Consider the following 20,690-nt stretch of genomic DNA (forward strand, 5'->3'; position numbering starts at 1 on the left):
CTTTGCTGCCAGCTGGAGCCTAGGCTCAGTTCTGGGCAGTGCTCACGATCCTTCTGTGGGGGAAAAGTGAGTTATAGGGCATTTGGCTCAAATTTCAAAAGGCCCTTACCTTACCCGTATTTCTGGAGGCTCCTGTAGTTCTAGAACCCTCCAACATCATCACCTGGCTGGTTGCAAGGCTCACGTTTTTGTACTTTCCTATAGATTCTGTAGCATTTGAGTGTGACAATATTTTAATTGTGTATAGATTTCTAAGAGCCAACACTAGTTTGGTCTCCTGCTAGTCTGACTCCTGAAGCAGCAGAACTCGTCATACTGTATTGACTGTGTATGTGCCTTTCACCTTGAGCATGCTTCAGGATTTTTTTTAAAACCACAGAACTTGAATACATGAGGGAACCAGAATTCACAAAGTCCTATGCAACCTTAGACAGGAGGAGGTTAGAGAGTCTGTCTTTACTGATGTTTCAGAGACCCTGTAGAAGTTTGTTCCAGACTGCATTACTTAACGTCAAGACTACCAGCGCTTTGCCAAAACTGAGTATGTGAGAGGGACCCCTATTTCTAGAGTGAGTCCCGATTACATCAAAGGACAACTTCCAGTGATTCTCCAATACATCTCTCTTCAAACTGGGTGTCATTTCCAGCCTTTGCAGTCTGGCCCCATCAGGGTCCCATCTGTGTATGAATGCAGTTTGCTGCTGTTTTGGAGTATGCTTGCTCCCCGGCCCCCACCTGGAACCTTGAGTTTGCTCTGACCCATAATGTTAGGTGCGTTGAGGACCCCACCAGAGCTCTTGGATGACTCCTCAGATCCATGTGGCTTTATGTGAGGGGACTGAAGGCAGACATAACATGGCCCCTTATATCTTCCCTCTTGCCCTGCTGCCTAGTTCCAAATGGAACCAGTAAGATGAGTGCGTCCCTCTTGGGTGTTTTGTGTTGAGACTGGCTGAAAAGAGGAGACTCTGGTTGACCATGTTATGACATGTTGACAGACTCAAGGACACAACCACCTCAGCCTGGTCACGTGGCATGCCTGTGTATGTGTGTAACAGGATTCTGATTGTTAGACTGTAATGTTATTCCTCTATGGGAGAAAAAGTTAATATAAAGAAAAACAAATAAAAATCTATTTAAAGCACATTATGCTTTCTTCCTGAGTACAGCTAAAGTAGGAGAAGCACTTTGCAATCTCAAACACAGTATTGGCTTAGGGTGTTGTTAGGCTGGCTTTGGTTCTGGTTGTGCGTGTGTCATACAGGGAGGGAAGAGGGTAGATAAGCTTGCTGATAACAGAGCCAGACAATGGGGGGTGACTCAGAAATAACTACTTTTAGAGAATCCTTATAATGCAAGACACATTTAAAAAAAGGAAAATAAGAGCATGAGAATCATCAATTCAACCTTTTGGTCTCAGGCACTGGGTTATGGAGCCCCTGAAGGGGAAGGGATGGAGTATATGTCTAGCTGTAGGAGACACGGCAGAAGGCTGGGGCCCAGACCAAGATAAAGACAGGACCCCAAGCACTGAAGTCCCCTGAATGTTGGGGGTAGGGTAGGGGCAGAAGCAGCTGGTTTGGAGACCACAATTTTTTTTTTTTTTGAGACCACAATTTTTAAGGTAAGAACAGAGCCAGGAAAGGGAAAAACTAGGCACACTGATGAGTCACCCCAGGCCTGATGCAGATGAGAAACAGGGCAGCCAAAGAGTGGAACATAGTGGATATCTCTGAAGTACATAATGCAAAATGACAACTTTTATTTGGGAGCTGCTCCATTTAACCACGGACATGGACTGAAGTTAGAAACCTGACCTAAACTGGGCTAGATTCTTGATGCTGTTACAAAAAATCTTGCTGGTCAGTCTGGGCTTATCTCTTGAATGGAGGAGGTGTAAACACAGTAGTTTTGGAGCAATCCATCATGTGCATGGAGAAGCAGATGAATGAGGTAGAGAAGAGTGCCATCTGGTTTGCTGATGGCTTCCTGTCTCCAGAAAATCCTGGGTGACCTTTGATCCTCTCTAAGTTGATTCTGTCATTTTGCAACCAAAAGAAATCTGATCAGTATCAAAGTGCCTGGTATAGTGCTGAAAAGAGCTAGTTTCTTCAAAGCCAAGAGAATGAGTTGAGTGAATAAGTAGGTACATTTCCCACAACTTGCCAGGTGGGCAACTCAAGTGTAATGAGGACATGATGGGATTCTAATTCACAAAGAAGGCTGTTCCTATTCATTTATGGTCCAAAGAAAGAGCTTGCTTACCCAATAATCCCTTACCAATAACATACGTTTATGTTCTAGGACAAAGACATTTATTTAACACATTCAGTATTTCACATTGTACAAACCCTTAGATTCTCTTTATTCACTGGTCCATTTCTACAACAAATACATCCAAAACACTATATAATAAAATTATTTACAACATTTCCAAATGAGAAGATTCCTTTTGCCCCACTACTGCTATTCACACACAGTACTTCCACAGCACAATACATCATTAGAAGATCTAAAAATGCTCACCCTGTACTCTAGGCTGCTTAGGAAATGTGAAAACTATTAACATAATCACATTAGCTCCTCTCAATACATGGCAACATTTTAGAAACCTTGAACTTCATCTTGCAACACCAAAAGGGTTCAATAACTCTGCTTTCCCCATTGCACTTTATGAAACAGGCTGCAGGGACCAGGAAAAGGACCACATTATTAAAATAACTAACTGTACAGAAATGGATTTTAAAAAGTCACAGCTCAAAATCGCTTTTTGTAAAATTCACACACATTTACAAATATCAAGTCGTCATTCAGCTTGTTTACTTGGATTTTCTTCGCTTGGATTGCACCGCACTGGTTATGTCTGTGGGGAGAAAGGAAGGACATATTCAGCTGAGGCATTTCTTTATAGCAGTGCCTTTTAGACAGTCCACAGGAACCAGGGCTGACCTAAGTGGAGCCCTACTGGACTCTGAATCAGTCTAAGGTCCTCAAAAGGGGAACTCAGTGTGAAGAGGGTCTCAGACTTCTCGGCCCTGTAAACTAGGGCCTGGCGATTGGGGAAATGTTATACAGGTAGTGGAAGGTGAAGCAAACATACATGAAAATGGTGCCAGGATGGGGAGAGCTGCTTTAGCTGGGCAATTAACCCCACAATCTCCATCACCTGTTTCCATCACCCAATGAAATGATGGATAGACTGACAGTGCTTTTGGTGAGAAATCAATAAGTGATGTTACAAGCAAGTAAGTGAATTGTGCCACAAAAAAATACCAGCCTCTGGAGCCAAGCCATTGTTTTGCAGTGAGAAACTCTTTTTGCCATGCCATATTCAAAGTCTCTAAATAACATGACTATGACCGTTGGTCAGCAAGTGTCTACCATGGCCTAGCCAGGTATTATCAAGGCTGTGGATATACCTGTGTATGTATGGAAGGCATGGAAGCAATTCAGAGCAAGTCACAGCCTGCTCTGAGCCCAGGTGAGCCTGAAGGCTTCATGGAAGAGGTGGGAACTGAGTGGTTTATATCAGTGACTGGATAACAGTGACATAAAAGGGAAGGAGTGTGTTTTAATTCTTTTAATTCCTCTTGTATTATTCATGCCTTAAACTCAAACTCAAAATATAAACTCTCTCAAAAACTTCTTCAACACAGAAGTCTTCTACAGCAAAGTACAATGAATAGCCTGAAGCTCTCCAACTGTAAACATTTCTTTAAAATCTCATATTGATCTTAAAAATTCACCCTCATTCTTCATGCTGCTCCATAATAGATATTTTGGATTTAAAACGAAAAAAAAGTTTTAGAATTACTTCCCATCAAGGACAAAAAAATGTTTTCTATTTAACACATTAATGTGTAAGATGAATCCAACTTATCCGTTTCTAGAAACCAGGCTGAACTCTCTGATGCTGCATGTTAGGTTCAGTATTCTAAGTAATTTTTCTTCTCTCTTTTGTATTGTATCATATTTTGAGAACCCAGACTCAAAATGTAGAGCAAAAAGCAAATATTTTATCACTCTGTTAGCTAAGTAACTGGTAAGAAGTGAAACCTAGATGACTTTCCAAGAGGTGGCCTGTACAATGTTTTTAGGCTTCTATAGGTGGAAATTTCAATATATACCTCTTACTGGGAGATTATGATGCTTGTGCCAGGTGACAGAATCAGTTTCTCTGATTTACTCATTAGTCTTTTGCTAATCAGAGGACAGTAAATCTGACAGGATGTTGACAATGGTGTTAGTTTAATTCCATGTAAATAAACGGAGTCTCACATAGCGCACAACTCCCCATAATCAGCCCTTTATGTCCAACTCTCAAGCTTCATTTTCACTGTAGCAAATTTGTCATTTGCAGCAAAAACATACAGGGTTTTGTCTTGACTGGGTGTTCATCCTTAGAAAAATGTCTGTTAATTAGGTCAACTTTGGGAGCTTCTCCTTTGTTGTGATATGAACGATCAAGTGGTGTGTCTGAGAAACACATGTGTGGCTGGGAAAAGTGGTTAGGAGTGGGGGAATAAACCACCTCAGGCTCCCCCCTCCATTCCTTCCTTGCTTGTTCCCATCTGTCACTGCTCTAAAGCACCCAATCATCTGGCAGGCTGCCTCTGCTTCTGAGGATGAATCAATGAGTGAGGCCATGAGTAAACAAGTGATCTGTGCTAGAAACTGGGGGAAAAAAAAAAAAAGCCTTTTAGATACTAGAGTGAGCGGTGGCAGTGATGGTGTAGGGTGGTGTAGTGGTGGTGTAGGGTGGAGCTTTACCTTCTAAGGATTTTTATAAATTGACCTTGACCTTGCTCACTTCATTACGCTTTTTACTGTTCTCCTTCTAGCCAAGATTTCTATTTAATTGTAAAAACATTCTGGAAATTTCCTTTCAAAATCTGTATGGCTGGTTTCTAAATGATGCTACAAGAGTGCAGTTTCAGGTAGTTACTGTTTAGGGATTTCTCCCATAAGATGTATCTAATTATGCTTATTCTATAATAATAACACTTACATTTTAAGTATATCTGTATACTCTGTGTTTTTTTTAGGTTGTTACTTCTCAAGTCACTAGCTGTGGACAGGACAGAGCTATCACCCCACTTTGCTGTCAGAGGCATCTTAGGGCACCCCAGGGACACCCACAGCTGCTGCTGATTACAGGTTGCTCTGAACCTCCCTCTTATTAGCATATTTTCCCAGGTTTCAAACTTGTACATTGAACTTCATGTTTTTAACTACTGATCCTTTCTCCCAGTTGAAAATATAACATCAAACTACTATAAACAGAAGACTAAAGAATATCAAGGGAAACTAGAAAAATCATTTCTGTGTTAACAGGGAACTCATCATATCAGGAAGCAGTACTCATTTGCTTATTTATAAACAACACATCTGATCAAGTGCAATTTTAAAAAGAAGTTCACTGATTTGTGGGAGCCAATTTTTGTGTCTGTAATTAAAAGTGGCAGGGCAGTGGGGGTCAGTGGGGAGAACCAAACCAACCAAAAACAAAACAACAGATTAGAGAGTGACCTATCAACCAAGTGGGCCTCCCTGGACTTGCCCAGAAATCATCCATCCCACCTGCTCCAATCTGGTAGTCTAGTAGGCCTTGGCTAGCATGATATAAGCAAACTCCGTTCTCAGAGCAGGAGAATGATTAATGTTACTGGTTCTCAACAATACAAAAAGTACCAATACTTCTCATTTTAAACTGCTCATAATATTTCTCAGCTTTCTCATGAAAAACGCAGACTGTTTCTGATTTTGTTTCTGCATACATGACCAAAATCTTATGAGTACGAAAAGGCAAAACCCTCTTTTCCCTTCAAAACTTTAAGTACTGATGCTGCAGGAAGATGTTTCAGGTACCCAACACTATATACGTCTACAAGTTCGAGACACATACATTTCATTTATTTATCTATTTATTTATTTATTTATTGGCTGCACTGGGTCTTCATTGCTGCAAGCGGGTTTTCTCTAGTTGTGGTGAGCGGGGGCTACTCTTTGTTGCAGTGCATGGGTTTCTCATTGCGGTGGCTTCTCTTGTTGTGGAGCATGGGCTCTAGGCACGCGGGTTTCAGTAGTTGCGGCACGTGGGCTCAGTAGTTGCGACACGTGGGCTCAGTAGTTGCGGCGCATGGGCTCTAGGGCACGTGGGCTTCAGTAGTTGTGGCTCGCAGGCTCTAGAGCGCAGGCTCAGTAGTTGTGGTGCACGGGCTTAGTTGCTCTGTAGTATGTGGGATCTTCCCGGACCAGGGATCAAACCCCATGTGCCCTGCATTGGCAGGCAGATTCTTAACCACTGCGCCACCAGGGAAGTCCTGAGACACATACATTTTAGAAGCCAGCTTGATATTTTATGACACTCCCTGGGTATGGGTTCAAATACAATCACAGGAAATTATTTTATGACTTTGGTTCATTTTTGGATACAACATAGAAGGCCAAATAATATGCATATTAATTCTTTAATTTGGATCCAAGAGCTCTAACACTTAAAAATCAAGAGCTACAGCATTCATTTCTGATTTTAAAAGTAACTTACCCTAAAACAGTTAAAGACTGATAGACTGAGGGCTTGAGGCTGATGTGGAGATCTAGATATGACTGTGATTTCTGGGGTCTGGCCAGAACCCTGACATCCTCTAGGAGACACTTACCCAGAATCCCTCCATGTAATATCACAAAGCCTGAGAGTCATTATGGCCTCTTCTAAGCCAGTTGCTAAGTCTCAAAGCATGGATGGGGCAGGCATTCCAACATGACTACCATCGCCTTGGGACAATGTCCAGTTTATGTGTACGGCCTATACACCCCACCCCCCTTCTAAAACAGGTTCCAGCTTTCCATCTTTTCTTAGCTGGCAGTTATCTACAGAGTGGCTCTAATTTGGGCATCTTTTAACTGTCCCAGCTGCTAGATTAATTCTTTCTGGTGCACTGTAAATGACACCTTTAGTATCCTGAGGCTCTGGGCTCAAGTCAGATTCCCCAAAAGCTGGTGTATGACATCTCTAAAGGTCAGCACTTTTCCCCCTGCTTTAAAGATAACTACATACCATATTCTAAAGCCTAGAAGACCCTGATCCTTTAGGAAAAAGAATACATAGAATTGAGGGGAAGCAGATTTTCTCATAGAACTCCAGGAATCTTCCATTTTATGCTTCCTTCCAAACAGGTTTTTGCTTAGGAGATGATTCCCAGGGAGGGAGAAGAAAGTTGTTGGTTCCACTTCTACATCCAAAGTGGGGATATCTAAAGAGGACCCTGGCTGTGGTGTACATGGTATGTCTGGAGAGGAATGAAGGCCCCTCCCATCCTCTCCCCTCTCTGGCAGGCTGAGGCAAGGTGACTTCTACATCTCTTCTTTACCTGTGCATGATCTGCAGACCTGTGGCCTCCTCCCAGGAGCTCTTGTGAGGCATTATGAAATTCCTACCCAGAAATGTGACCTATCAACAACAGCTGAGTTCTCAGGTCAGTGTCTGGTGTTGGTGCACCACAACCTGCCCTGGTCTTCAGGCTGGTATCCTAATGGTACATGACTGTTTCGTAGCAGCCCTGCTGATATCAGGCACTTGGCCAGGATGCCAGCTCTTGCCTAGCCTAAGCTACTCAAGCTCAGCTCATTTCCTGAGAGAATGATACCCTCCCTCAGACCTGGGCCTTTGCACATGCTATACCTTTTGCCTGGATAATGCTTCCTCATTCTTCAGGTCTCAGCTTAAACATCATTTTCTCCAGAAAGCCTTCACTGACTTGACAGGGGAACAAAGCATCCCGGCTATTGGGTTGGCCAAAAAGTTCCTTCGGTCTTTAAGTAAAAATAAAAGACACATTTTTCATTTTCACGAAGAACTTTATTGAACAACGTATTCACTGTTTTGTTCCACTAACTTCTGCCATTTTTCAGGCAACTTCAGAATTCCATCTTCTCAAAACTTTTTATCTTTTTGAGCAAAGAACTGTTGTTCTAGGTGCCTTTTACAGTGTTCCAGGGAATTGAAATTTTTTTACATTAATTTTTTTTTTTTTTTTTTGGCGGTACGCGGGCCTCTCACTGTTGTGGTCTCTCCCGTTGTGGAGCACAGGCTCCGGACGCGCAGGCTCAGCGGCCATGGCTCATGGGCCCAGCCGCTCTGCGGCATGTGGGATCTTCCTGGACCGGACACGAACCCGTGTCCCTTGTATCGGCAGGCGGACTCTCAACCGCTGCGCCACCAGGGAAGCCCGACTATGCGTTTTCTGTTGACTAATTCCGGATGCTTTTCATCAAGTGCTGCTTTCAGTTGGTCTAACTGGGAGCAGTACTTGCTGGAATTAATCGTTTGGTTTTCCAGAAGGAGCTCTTAATAGAGAACTCCCTTCCAACCCCACCATGTACACAACATCACCTTCTTTGGATGAAGACCGGCCTCTGGTGTGGTCAGTGGTGGTTCATTTCGCTTGCCCCACAGTCTCTTCCATTTCACATTATTGAACAGTATCCACTTTTCATTGTCCATCACAATTTGTTTTGAAAAACAAATCAGTAGATCAGTAGAGAATCGCATGTGGAAATACGGTCAAGAAGGGTTTTTTTTGGTCAACTTAATGTGGAACACAAAAATCAGAATGATGAACATAACCAAGTTGCTGCAAATGATTTTCAACACGTGATTTGGATATTTTGAGTATGTTGGCTATCTCCTGCGTGGTATAACGTTGATTGTTCTCAATTAACATCTCAATTTGATCGCTATCAACTTCAACTGGTCTACCTGACCGTGGAGCATCGTCCATCGAGAAATCTTCAGCATGTAACTTTGCAAACCACTTTTGACACGTTTGATCAGTCACAGTACCTTCTCCATACACTGCATGAATCTTTTTTTTTGCGTTTCAGTTGCATTTTTACCTTTCTTGAAATAATAAAGCATAATATGCCGAAAATGTTGCTTTTTTTCTTCCATCTTCAATATTAAAATGGCTACACAAAAATTCACCAATTTGGGTAAGTTTTTTTTTTTTTTTTTTTTTTTTTTTTGCGGTACGCGGGCCTCTCACTGTTGTGGCCTCTCCCATTGCGGAGCACAGGCTCCGGATGTGCAGGCTCAGCGGCCATGGCTCATGGGCCCAGCCACTCCGTGGCATGTGGGATCTTCCCAAACCGGGGCACGAACCCGTGTCCCCTGCATCCGCAGGTGGACTCTCCACCACTGCGCCACCAGGGAAGCCCTTGGTAAGTTTTTTTTTAAATGCACGCTGATATGACAGCTGTCACAATAAAATCTAACAAAATTGTTTCGAATGAAGTTAAAGACAACTAAATGCTACTAGAGCCATTTTACGGACATAACTGAACAAACTTTTTGGCCAACCCAATATATGCCCCTGTAGTACCATATAACTTTGCTATCATAAATGCATATAATATTAAAGTCTTTCTGGCTAGCATATAATCGATGTGAGGAAGACAGAGACTTTTGTCTGTTTTTTCACTATTATTTACCTAGAGCCTAGCATGTTGTAAGTACTTAAATAAATAGTTGATAGATAGTTTTTAATTTAACAAATACTGATTGTACTCCTCTTGTATTAGGCACCACAGTAGGCACCAGGGATACAGTGGTGAGCAAAACCAGACATCTCCTGCCCTAACAGAGTATGTATATTAATTACCTACCACATAAATAGACCTAAATTTACAACTGTGGTGTTATGAAGAAGAACATGGTGCTATGATTCCTCATAGCAGTGACAACTGAGCTAAGATAAGTAGGAAGAGTGGGAAGTTAATGAGGAGAAGAGAGGGAAGATAGACGAATACTCCCTACAGTACGTGTCACATATACCCAGGCTTGTGATGAGAGGATGGCATGTGATGAGAGGATGTTGCTAAGGGAAGTCAAATGAGGCTGGAAGAAGTTGACAGGGGCCAAACCAGATAGGACCTTGTGGTCTATGTTGATGCTTTTAGACTTTAATCCTAATTATAATGGTAAACCACTGAAGGGTTTTAAGCCAAGGTAGCAGTGAAGATGGGGAAGAGTGGATGAATTTGAATCATCTGAGATAAAACCAGCAGCTTTTTGTGATGGATGTGAAGGTGAAGGAAAGAGGTGTCAAGGAGGACATGCCTAATGGACAGATAGATGGTAGTACGGGAACAACGGCAAAGGACCTGACATCAGGGGTGAAAAATCAAAGGTCTGTTTTTAGACATGTTGAGTTTGCAGTCCTGTTAAGGATGTATGTGGAGTTGTCTAAGATCTCTCTCTATATACTATATATACTATATATCTAATACATAGTGTTACATAGATAGTGTTAGAAAACAAGTTTATGAGTCATCTGTGAAAGGTTATAACTAAAGAAGGGAGGCATGAATGAGATTAGTTAGGGAAAAAATAGAAGCTGAAGAGAAAAGGTGACTCAGGATTAAAGTCTGAGTAGACCAATATCTAATGTAACGTGTACAGAGTCTGAGAAGGAACAGCCAGAGAAGTAGACAGAAAACTATTGAGAGTTCTGGGTCAGAGAAGCCAAGGGCAGAGTTCATCCAAAAAAGAGACAGCAGTCAATAGAGAAGAGAAAACTGGTTGTGTAAGATTCTCTGTAAGGTCAGAGAAGATGGGATCAAAGGCACAAGTGAAGGAATTGGCCTTGGACTTAAGGAGCGACAGTTGCTCTATTATAGTATGAGCAAAAGAGGACACTGGTACATTTATGTCCTGGTAGTGAGAGTTGAGGGAGTTCTGTTTTCTCTTTGAAGAGGTGAGAGTCTCTGCTGAAAAAGAGGACATAAAATAGGAGCCAGAGGTTTAAAAAGAGTAGAGAGTAGGAAAAAGGGTTGACCACAAAAACACAGAAAGATGGTGGGGCCATACTGAGGACCTGTCTGAAGTGGTGATCATGAATCAATCTGCCCTGTTATGTTCTTGCTGCTGTTGTACACAAGTACACACACACACATACACACACACACACACACACACAGGGAGAAAACAATAGTTAAATGAACTAACAAATAAAGGAAGGCCCAAACAAGCAAGTAGACGTCAAAGTAACTTGAAAATTTGAGGAATAGAAGCAAAGACGAAGGGCAAAGTCCTCTGCTTATGTGATAAGAACACTATTCTTCTATTTGACTCAGAAATAGCCTCTGCAGCCCACAGCTAACCTTTAGTAGAGCTGGAGGCTGAAGCAGGCCGAGAGGATCGCTTACGATGTCCATTTTCCACACTTTCAGAAGCCACAGCTGGCTCTTCAGTTCGGGAGTTTCTTCGGCTTGGAGTTTTGGACTTCTCAGTTATCTCTTTGGGCTCACTGCTGACAGAGAGAAGCACAAAGTCCAAGGAGGTGAGGGAATCAAGTCACACAAAAAATAAAGATAATAGTTTCATTCACAAGGCAGGAGATTAAGAACTACATAATCATTCTGGAGAGACAATGTTCCACTCTGGGACAATAAGCACAATTATGCTCTAATATTACTGACAATTTAAAAGTGAGTCCAGCTTGTTACATTAGTAAAAATAAAATATTTAAGTATAATGCTGGTGAGATTGTGGTAAAACACATTAAGAACTTGGAACAAAAATCATCAAACTTCCTCACCCATCTTCCTAAGAATATTTCCCTTCAAAAATTAATAGTACCTAAAAATCTAGGAAATTAACAACATATACTGGCATTTACTATGAGCCTAGTAGAGTTAGATAATGGCATATTACAAGTCACATTATAGAATATACACGAGAATATACTCACAATACACTGCTGGGTATACAACTGATTGCTCCTACCTCAATCCCCTTTTTTTAGTATGTGAAGATTAAAAAATGGTAATATCCAGTATTATTGAGGGTACAGAGACAAAAACTCCTAATGGAGTATAAATTGTGCAACCCAATGATTCTCAGTAGGGGGCAATTTTGCCTCCTAGGAACATTCAGCAATGTCTGGAGATATTTTTGATTGTCATGACTGGGAGGATATGCTACTGGCACCTTTTGGGTAGAGGCCAGGGATGACACTAAACATCCTATCATGCATAAAACGGCTCCCTGCCCCACACCCCACACAGAATTATCTCATCCAAACAGTCAATAACGCTGAGGCTGAGACACCCTGGTGTAATCCTCTGGCTCAGCAATTCCATTTTTAGGTGCCTAAGGAAACAAATCTTTTTACAGAGCTAATTACACACAAGGATGCCAAAGCATTTTATTTATATTAATGAAGATAGAAGAGCTAAATGCTTAACAGTGATAGTACATTAGTTAACTAAACCACAGCACATCCAAATGGAGTCATGAAAAAATCATGCTGCAGAAGGTTATTTAATGATAAAAACTGTTCATAATATATTATTGTGGGGGAAAAAAACAGCTACCAACATTATGAATAGTATACTCTCATTTTCATTATAATACATATTGAGTATATATGTAACCACATATGAATGAATGCGTATGAGATATATATATGTGTATATAATACTATATATCTAATACACAGTGTTAGATTTATAGATAAACACTATAGTATATATATATAAAACACTGGAGTGTTTTAACTCTATTTCTATCTGCATATACTCTGTGAAGAGGACTAGAAGAACAACTAAAATATACACAGTGAATACTGCTGAGGTGTAGGAATATTGGCTAACTGGTAATTTTCTTCTTTGTAATTCTCTGATCTGAATTTCAAGTTACCCTCAGTAAACTTTTACTACTTTCATGGCTCAAAAAACTCACGTTAAAATCATTAAAAAAAAAAGAGTTGATTAAATTTACTTGTAAGACATGGAATGGAAACAAAAGTAATGCAACAAAAACAAGACAAAAAACTGGTCACAGGGATGCCTCTTCTGGGAAGTCTTCCATGACCTTACTCCCCAAGTGGAGCTGTCTCTTTTGTCTTTTGGGTTCACAGTCTGTGTCTGGCATTCTAGAGCACCCATCAGGCTGTACAGCATGTTTTTAGGGTCTTGTGTCTTCTGATACATTGTAAGCTTCTTAACCATGGCCTGATTGTCAACTATCCCTACCCCTCCATCGTTTACTCCTGACAGAGGACCCTTTGTTAGTGGCACTATGCCTGGGAATTTGGCCACACTGTTCATTACCCTAGCTTTACATCTAACAACTGTCCCACACGAGCCAAGGCATATCAAGGAGAGGTGAGACTGGAGCTGGGGTAGAACTGCAAGTCAGGGGGATTTACACATCTTTTTAGAGGTGGTAGGATGGCTTTCTGGCTAGGAGCCCAGAAAATGGTCAAAGCCTCTGAGGAAGAAGATTCCTAATGGAGGTTCCTCTTTCTCCTGGCAAAACAAAAGCCTCAGCAATACTGTCCTGGTGTTTATATGGTCAATGATCAGGTAACTTAGCGAACAAACACCAACAAGGTATTTTTGGTCTGATTATCTCTTCTTTCTCTAGCCACATAGTTGGTGTATACTTTGAGATATGCAAATGAATTCAAATGTAAGCCCAATCCAAATAAAACTAGACAGGTAGTAGGAATAGCAATGAATTTGGAGTCAGAAGAACAAGGATCAAGTCTTACCTATGCATTTATTGGCCACGATATTTAACTTTCTCTCTGTTTCAGATTCTTGATCTATAAATCCCCATCTTGTCTGCTGTAATACATTAAGTGTGAGAGCTCTGGAGGCAGAAGGCCTGGGTGTGAATCTCAGCTTCCCCATTTACTGAATCTGTGGCTTTGGGCAATTTAGTTAACCTCTCTGAGCTTTAGGTTCCTCATCTGTAAGACAGAATTTCCTTTCCTAATAGATACCGTGAAAATTAAATGAGATAATACATCTAGGGAGCTTTTAGCCCAATATATGGCATAGAACAGCATTCAAATAAATGTTGGCTATTATAACCACCTTACAGGGTTGATATGATAATTAAATGAGAAAATGACTGTGAAGCGGTTTTACAACCTAAGTTGATGTACAAGTATGATAAATTCTTTAAAATGTTATCTAGTACAGTCCTACATTAAAAAAGGAATGACTTTTGTAATACGATGATACTTCTCTCCATGGGGCTAATGAGGTTGAAGCCACAGTTGTATTTCATTTTGTTAGGTTATGTGGGGTAGCACAGTATAAAAGAAAAAGCATGGGTTCTGCGCTCAGACCCCATCTGCCATTCTTTCTCTTGAGGATCAAACAGCTATACTTAGAAGGTGTTGCAAGGACTATTATTAATGACAATGATGGCAACAGCTCCTATATATATATATATATATATATATATATATATATATATAAATTTTTTAACATCTTTATTGGAGTATAATTGCTTTACAATGGTGTGTTAGTTTCTGCTTTATAACAAAGTGAATCAGTTAGGCATAGACATGTTCCCATATCTCTCCCCTCTTGCATCTCCCTCCCTCCCACCCTCCCTATCCCACCCCTCTAGGTGGTCACAAAGCACTGAGCTGATCTCCCTGTGCTATGCGGCTGCTTCCCACTAGCTATCTATCTTACGTTTAGTAGTGTATATATGTCCATGCCACTCTCTCACTTTGTCACAGCTTACCCTTCCCCCTCCCCATGTCCTCAAGTCCATTCTCTAGTAGGTCTGTGTCTTTATTCCCATCTTACCCCTAGGTTCTTCATGACCGTTTTTTTTTTTTTTTCTTAGATTCCATATATATGTGTTAGCATACGGTTATTTGTTTTTCTCTTTCTGACTTACTTCACTCTGGGTCAGACTCTAGGTCCATCCACCTCACTACAAATAACTCAATTTCATTTCTTTTTATGGCTAAGTAATATTCCATTGTATATATGTGCCACATCTTCTTTATCCATTCATCCAATGATGGACACTTAGGTTGCTTCCATCTCCTGGCTATTATAAATAGAGCTGCAATGAACATTTTGGTACATGACTCTTTTTGAATTATGGTTTTCTCAGGGTATATGCCCAGTAGTGGGACTGACAAAGGATTAATCTCCAAAATTTACAAGCAGCTCATGCAGATCAATAACGAAAAAACAAACAACCCAATCCAAAAATGGGCAGAAGACCTAAATAGACATTTCTCCAAAGAAGATATACAGATTGCCAACAAACACATGAAAGAATGCTCAACATCATTAATCATTAGAGAAATGCAAATCAAAACTACAATGAGGTATCATCTCACAATGGTCAGAATGGCCATCATCAAAAAATCTAGAGACAATAAATGCTGGAGAGGGTGTGGAGAAAAGGGAACATTCTTGCACTGCTGGTGGGAATGTAAATTGATACAGCCACTATGGAGAACAGTATGGAGGTTCTTTAAAAAACTACAAATAGAACTACCATACGACCCAACAGCTCCTATATATTGAATGCTTATTATTTACTCACTATGCTGAGTGCTGAAAATGTTATGTCATCCAATTTTCAAAACCACCACAAAAGGCAGGAACTTAGCCACCAAGTTTTGTTAAAAGAAATGTTACCTCTGAGGGGTTGGTACTCATGACAGCTCCCTACTTCAGCAGGAAAAAAACTGGTACAAAGAGTGAAGGAAAAGGACAAGGTGAGGAAAGGTTTAAAGGTTGAGAAAGATGATACCTTTCAAAGAGGCTTACACCATATTCATGCTAAGTCTGCAGAAGTGATCATCTTACCTTTGTCCAGAGACTATGGCAGCATTTGCCTCGAGTTCTGTTAAAAATACAAAGGACAGAAATGAGATGTAGGAGCTTCTGGTGTATATGTCTACAGGGAGAAGCTAGGTGTCTATGAGAATTCTGAATGCCTTGTTTAGGTTAACGGGTCTCCATGCGCAGCAGGATCCTCACCCTAATGTGGTAAACAGATAGAGTTGGCATGGACACAACTCAGTTGTCTGGAGCATAAGATACTTACTCAGTCTATTTTTATTTCTACTCCATACTGTGAAGTAATCCTGTTTGGATCAACGTAACTAAATTACATTGCCTGGTTCATATTTCATCCAGCTATAACTATTTTAGTAAAATAATCCTCTTCCTCTCATGTAGAAGAGACTGGTTTCATTCTTAGAATATCTCTTCCCTCTTGACATATTTTTTTTAAACAGTAATCTTCCAATATGTCTTAAATATCTATTAAGGATGCATTCTCCTCCAAAGGAATTCCTGAGTTTTAGAGAGCAGACTGCTTTACTCTGAGATATCACCTATACACCCCATTATGTTCCTCTCTTCCTCAACCTCTCAGCAATGCCCTCTAAAAAAGGAAAATCTCTGTCATTTGTCTAGCAGGGTTTTGCTTAAATGAGCATCCTATGCGTTTACCAGGCACTTCTTTATTAGCACCAGCAGGAAAACATCTTCTTCCTCCATTATATGCCTTTAGGTAGTTCCATCTTTTCCAAAAGACCATCCCTGATGCATAAGACAGCAGTCATCTCTCCTGCCTCTGGTCTCCCACAGTCCTTTCCCTGTCCCCCGTTTCAGGGAATTCAACACCTGAAACACAGTGTACCTGTCTAACCTACCCTACTTATTACACAGTAACCTCCTTGAAGGCAGTGGAGTCAGAGTGACTGGGTTATTTTGACCTCACTGCTTATTAGCCATGTGACCTTGGGCAAACAGCTTGACCTCTCTGTGCTCAATGTCTCATCCGAAAAATGGCGATAACCACTTTACCCACCTCAAAGTTAAAAAGATTAAATTAAATAACACATATAAAAAACTTAGTACAGCAGCACTTAGTAATAACTCAGTATTAGCTATTATTAGTATTGCTATGATGCTCATGTTGATGCAGCCTTCACGTAAAGAGGCTGTCCTACTCTGCCTTCAATGAAAGATGCTGGCAGAGGAGAATCCATGCTTCCCATTTGTTATTTAGCTCCCCCATTATCTAACTCATAAAACTTGGAACCCCCTCCACAAGAAATAGATACCAACTCACTGAGTCTCTGCTGCCTTGTTGGCTCTGCTGGAGCAAAGAAACTCAGGAAATGTGTGCTCAAAAATAAAAATGGCTCAAGTCAAAAGAGGTTTACTACAAAAAATTTTGGTTAGTTTGCTCTTTTGAAACAAAATTCAATGCTTTTGACAATTTTAACACTATCACAGCTACTTCATATGAGTGGAGATCAAAGGGGTTTTGGTGAAGGCAATTATTGGCGTAGGCAGTATTTTAAGGAGATTCATTTGAGCCAAACTTTTAAAAGGAATAAGATTCTTCAGCAAATTACTCTGAGAAGGAGGACATATGATATGGTAAAGTCCATCTTCTGGAGAAAAGAGTTGGGGCAGGAGATGGAATTCCCTTCCCCTTTCTAGTTGCTCCTTTTCTCATCAAAAATGAGTTTTACTATCTAATTCCTTCTCTGAAGAATTTGTTCCATTTCTACCCTTCTCAGGTATCATGTGGGCAGTTGGTAGCAAACGAATCTGGGTGGCTAAAATGTTTTTTGCTCATCCATTTTTCCAGAGGCCTGGTTTTACCCAAAGAATGTAAAATAGAAAGTCCTATCCATCATATAGGGCATGGCACCCTGAAGCAGGTTTTAAAATAATCACAACTTTTACCTTACTTTTTAAAAAAATATTTTAAATTTTATTTATTTAAAAATTTTTTTGGCCACCCCGTGCAGCTTGTGGGATTTTAGTTCCCCAACCAGGGACTGAACCTGGGCCCTCGGCAGTGAGAGCACAGAGTCCTGACCACTGGACTGCCAGGGAATTCCCAACTTCTACCTTACTTTTACTGACTTAGATTCAAAATTAAACTTTCTTTTTAAAAATTTTGTCAAGTGTGTGAACTGTATTGTCAGCGAGACTCTAACCTCCTTGTGGAAAGCAGTCACACTTCTTTTTTTGTGGGGGGGTATCCCCCAATAACCTACAATGACAAAGAGCCAGGTAAGACTAAACTGTAACAAATCTATAATCTTTATCTGCTTTGGCAGTCTAATCTTGATGGCTGTTACTGCCATCAAGATCCTCATGCATTAAGAGCTGAGCCAGCATTTCACAGTAGTTATTTGTCAGATTACCATGGGCTCCACCTTCCAGAAACATCATCCCTAGTGCTATTTACAATATCTTGGTCATGGGAAGAAACTTAACGCCATCTAGACATGACTGAAATGACTCTGACTCCCTGAGGAATGGCTACCTCACTGCAGCGGAGGTTTTCGGAACAAGCCTCCACTCCTGTCATGATAATGCAATTACCGTCTTAATGCAGTAATGCCTCCCACCCCAGTGAGTTACTGTATGCCAATCAGTCAGCTGCCAGCTATGGGTGCCAGGGTCATGGAACAGGGCAAACTCTGCAATGGAAACCACCCACGGCTTGGTGGCAGACAATGGACACTGAGATGTCCTTCTTGAGTTCCCTGGCTGACACGAGGAATGCGTCAGAGAGCAAGCTGGTCAGGGGAAAAATAACTTCAAATAGTACTGCATAAGCTCTGCCACTCAACTGAAGTCTGCTCTGAAGCAAATAGATAAGATAGTTTCAGCCACTTCCTGGCACATTGAGGACAGCAGTGGTTCCTTCACATGTAACCTATTCCACTCAAGAAATTTTTCCAAGGTGGGCCTTACCTGGTCTGGGAACAGACCCCTGCAGTGCTGTGGCTGGAGTTTCCTTTGGGACTAAACTCTGTGAAGGGGCTAAGGCAAGAAAAAAAAAAAAAAAAAAAAGAAAGAAACAGGGCTTTAACATTCTTTTCTAAACAAAGCAGAAAGCATTGACTGAATCGAGGGCTAAGTAACTGCTAAAATACACATATTCTTAGAAAGCAGTACTTGAAGATAACTTTGAAAGTACAGTACATTCCAAAACTTGCTTAAAAAATTAACTAACACTCAGTAACAAAGACTAATGCCGGGGGGGGTCTGTTTTTCCTTTTTGTATGTGCCAAGATCAAGGAAGGATATGGCCATGAGGACAACAGCACCCATAATTTTTGCTGCTTGGGGTCAAGTTCTGCCCAGTACTCTAAAAAACCCAAAAGCATACTTTAGTAGGTAACCCAAACCACTTTCAGAGGGACAATTATACCATTCAACCTTAGCATTTAAAAAATTGTCTCAACCCTCTAAAGACTACATTCCTTGAGACCTGAAATGAATCATATATTGTGTACTTTTCTATAGCACCTGGCAAGTGTGATGGGCATAAAGCAGGTATTCAATTCATATTTAATGAATCAAATCAATTTGATATGTTATCTACTTATTTTATCTGTCAATTACCAAGAACTTACTAAGGGCAAGGCTCTGTGCCAGGCACCCTTAGAGACCAAATTCCATTCTTCTTGCCCATCAGGACTCAGTCTAGTATTAAAGATATACACAAGTGGTACTCTGGAGTCAACTGTGATGTTATATGAAGCAGATTCATAAAGTATAAAGTACTATGGGAGTCCAAAGCAAGGGAGATCAATTCTAGATTGAGAAATCTGAAGGTACACTAAAGGGAGAAACATCAGAATTAGGCTTTGAAGGACAGAGAACTCAGGCCATTGAAGAGGAATGGAATAGAATACACAATGTACTCTAGAATGGGAACTTCTGGGATCATACCGTAAAGATTGAAGACATAGATATGCCACAGTCACTCAAGGTTATGTCCTCCCATCTTGACACTCAGGCTACCATCCTAGATAAACTCTACAACAATAAGTTTTACCCTCATGTGGAAATTGTGACTTTTGTAGATATCTCTCCCTGCTTAGTCAATGATGCATTTGTGTTAAGAATTTATTTTGGATGCTTATCTAATAAAGTTTAAAACTGTACCTTAACTTTTATTTTTTACTCCAGTATTGGTTTCTCACACTTTCAAGGTAAAAGCACAGAAGCCCCTTGAAAAAGAATGGAAATAATCTTAACTGAAATTGAGAAGTTTTTTTTCCAACTACTGGTTCATCTCCCTAACGCTCCTATATTTCTCTAGGATTACACAGGATCCAGATAAAAGTTATTTTCTAACAACTTCATCGTTATTCTCTTGCTATCAGAGGGAAAGGTTCCCTGAAAGGAAGTAGAATGGAAACATTTAATAGTGGAGAATATATTTAAGTTACACCAGGTTTTTAAAAAATTCTTAGGGCTCACTTACATCAACAGAACTAGAACCAGGAATATACAGCACCCAGCCCTATGAAGTCTCTGTCTCCTCCAACGGCAGAGAACTCCTTAAAGGCCTTTATCCCTCCCTGTATCTCTAGTTTTGAAATGAATAGGCAGAGAGAAGGGGAATTCACCTTTCCAGGGCTCTGTGTGAGGCAGTGTGCTGGCTTTTACGCTAAGCCCGCTCAGTGAATCTTTGTATAAATTCTGGGAGGTGGGAATTACAATCTCTAGTTTACTGGTGAAGTACATGGCTTACAAGAGGTTAAGGGATTTATCCAACTGCAACTGGTACCAGTGGAGCTAGAATTTGAATCTTGATCCTACCAGAAGCTTGTGTTCTTTCTGCCCCTCCTCCTGCCCCTCGAAGCATTTTAGCTGCATAAACAGGTGCTATTGGCTGGCCTAGGATACAGCAAAGGTCCTTTGAGCTTTGGCAGTGTTTGACTGATTCCACTCTGGGGAAATAGAGCTTCTGTACCACTTAAGCCTCACAGAAGGAGGAACATTACGTATGTGTGGGGAGGGGCGGGTGCGGGGGGAAATGCCCAGGGAAGGAGGGTAGATGTAAGGACATCTACGTTTCCATCATT

General features: G+C 40.8%; 1 protein-coding gene across 7 annotated transcripts in view; it reads right to left on the bottom strand.

Annotated features, from left to right (window-relative positions):
- Positions 1–2,306: 2,306 nt before the first annotated feature.
- Positions 2,307–20,690, bottom strand: part of NCOA6 (nuclear receptor coactivator 6) — a 98,432-nt gene continuing 80,048 nt past the window's right edge. For 6 of the 7 annotated variants that reach the window (XM_082858208.1, XM_082858203.1, XM_082858204.1 and 3 more), the window contains 4 exons: positions 18,565–18,633; positions 15,640–15,676; positions 11,164–11,312; positions 2,307–2,863 (listed from right to left, as the gene is read on the bottom strand). In XM_082858208.1, coding sequence (XP_082714334.1) covers positions 2,820–2,863; positions 11,164–11,312; positions 15,640–15,676; positions 18,565–18,633 — 299 coding nt within the window. In that variant the 3' untranslated portion in view covers positions 2,307–2,819. The remainder of the gene's footprint in view (positions 2,864–11,163; positions 11,313–15,639; positions 15,677–18,564; positions 18,634–20,690) is intronic. The other variant, XM_082858205.1, reaches the window with a different exon arrangement.

The sequence above is a fragment of the Leucopleurus acutus genome (assembly GCF_964270905.1).
Source record: "Leucopleurus acutus genome assembly, chromosome: 16".
NCBI classification, from domain to species: Eukaryota; Metazoa; Chordata; class Mammalia; order Artiodactyla; family Delphinidae; genus Leucopleurus; species Leucopleurus acutus.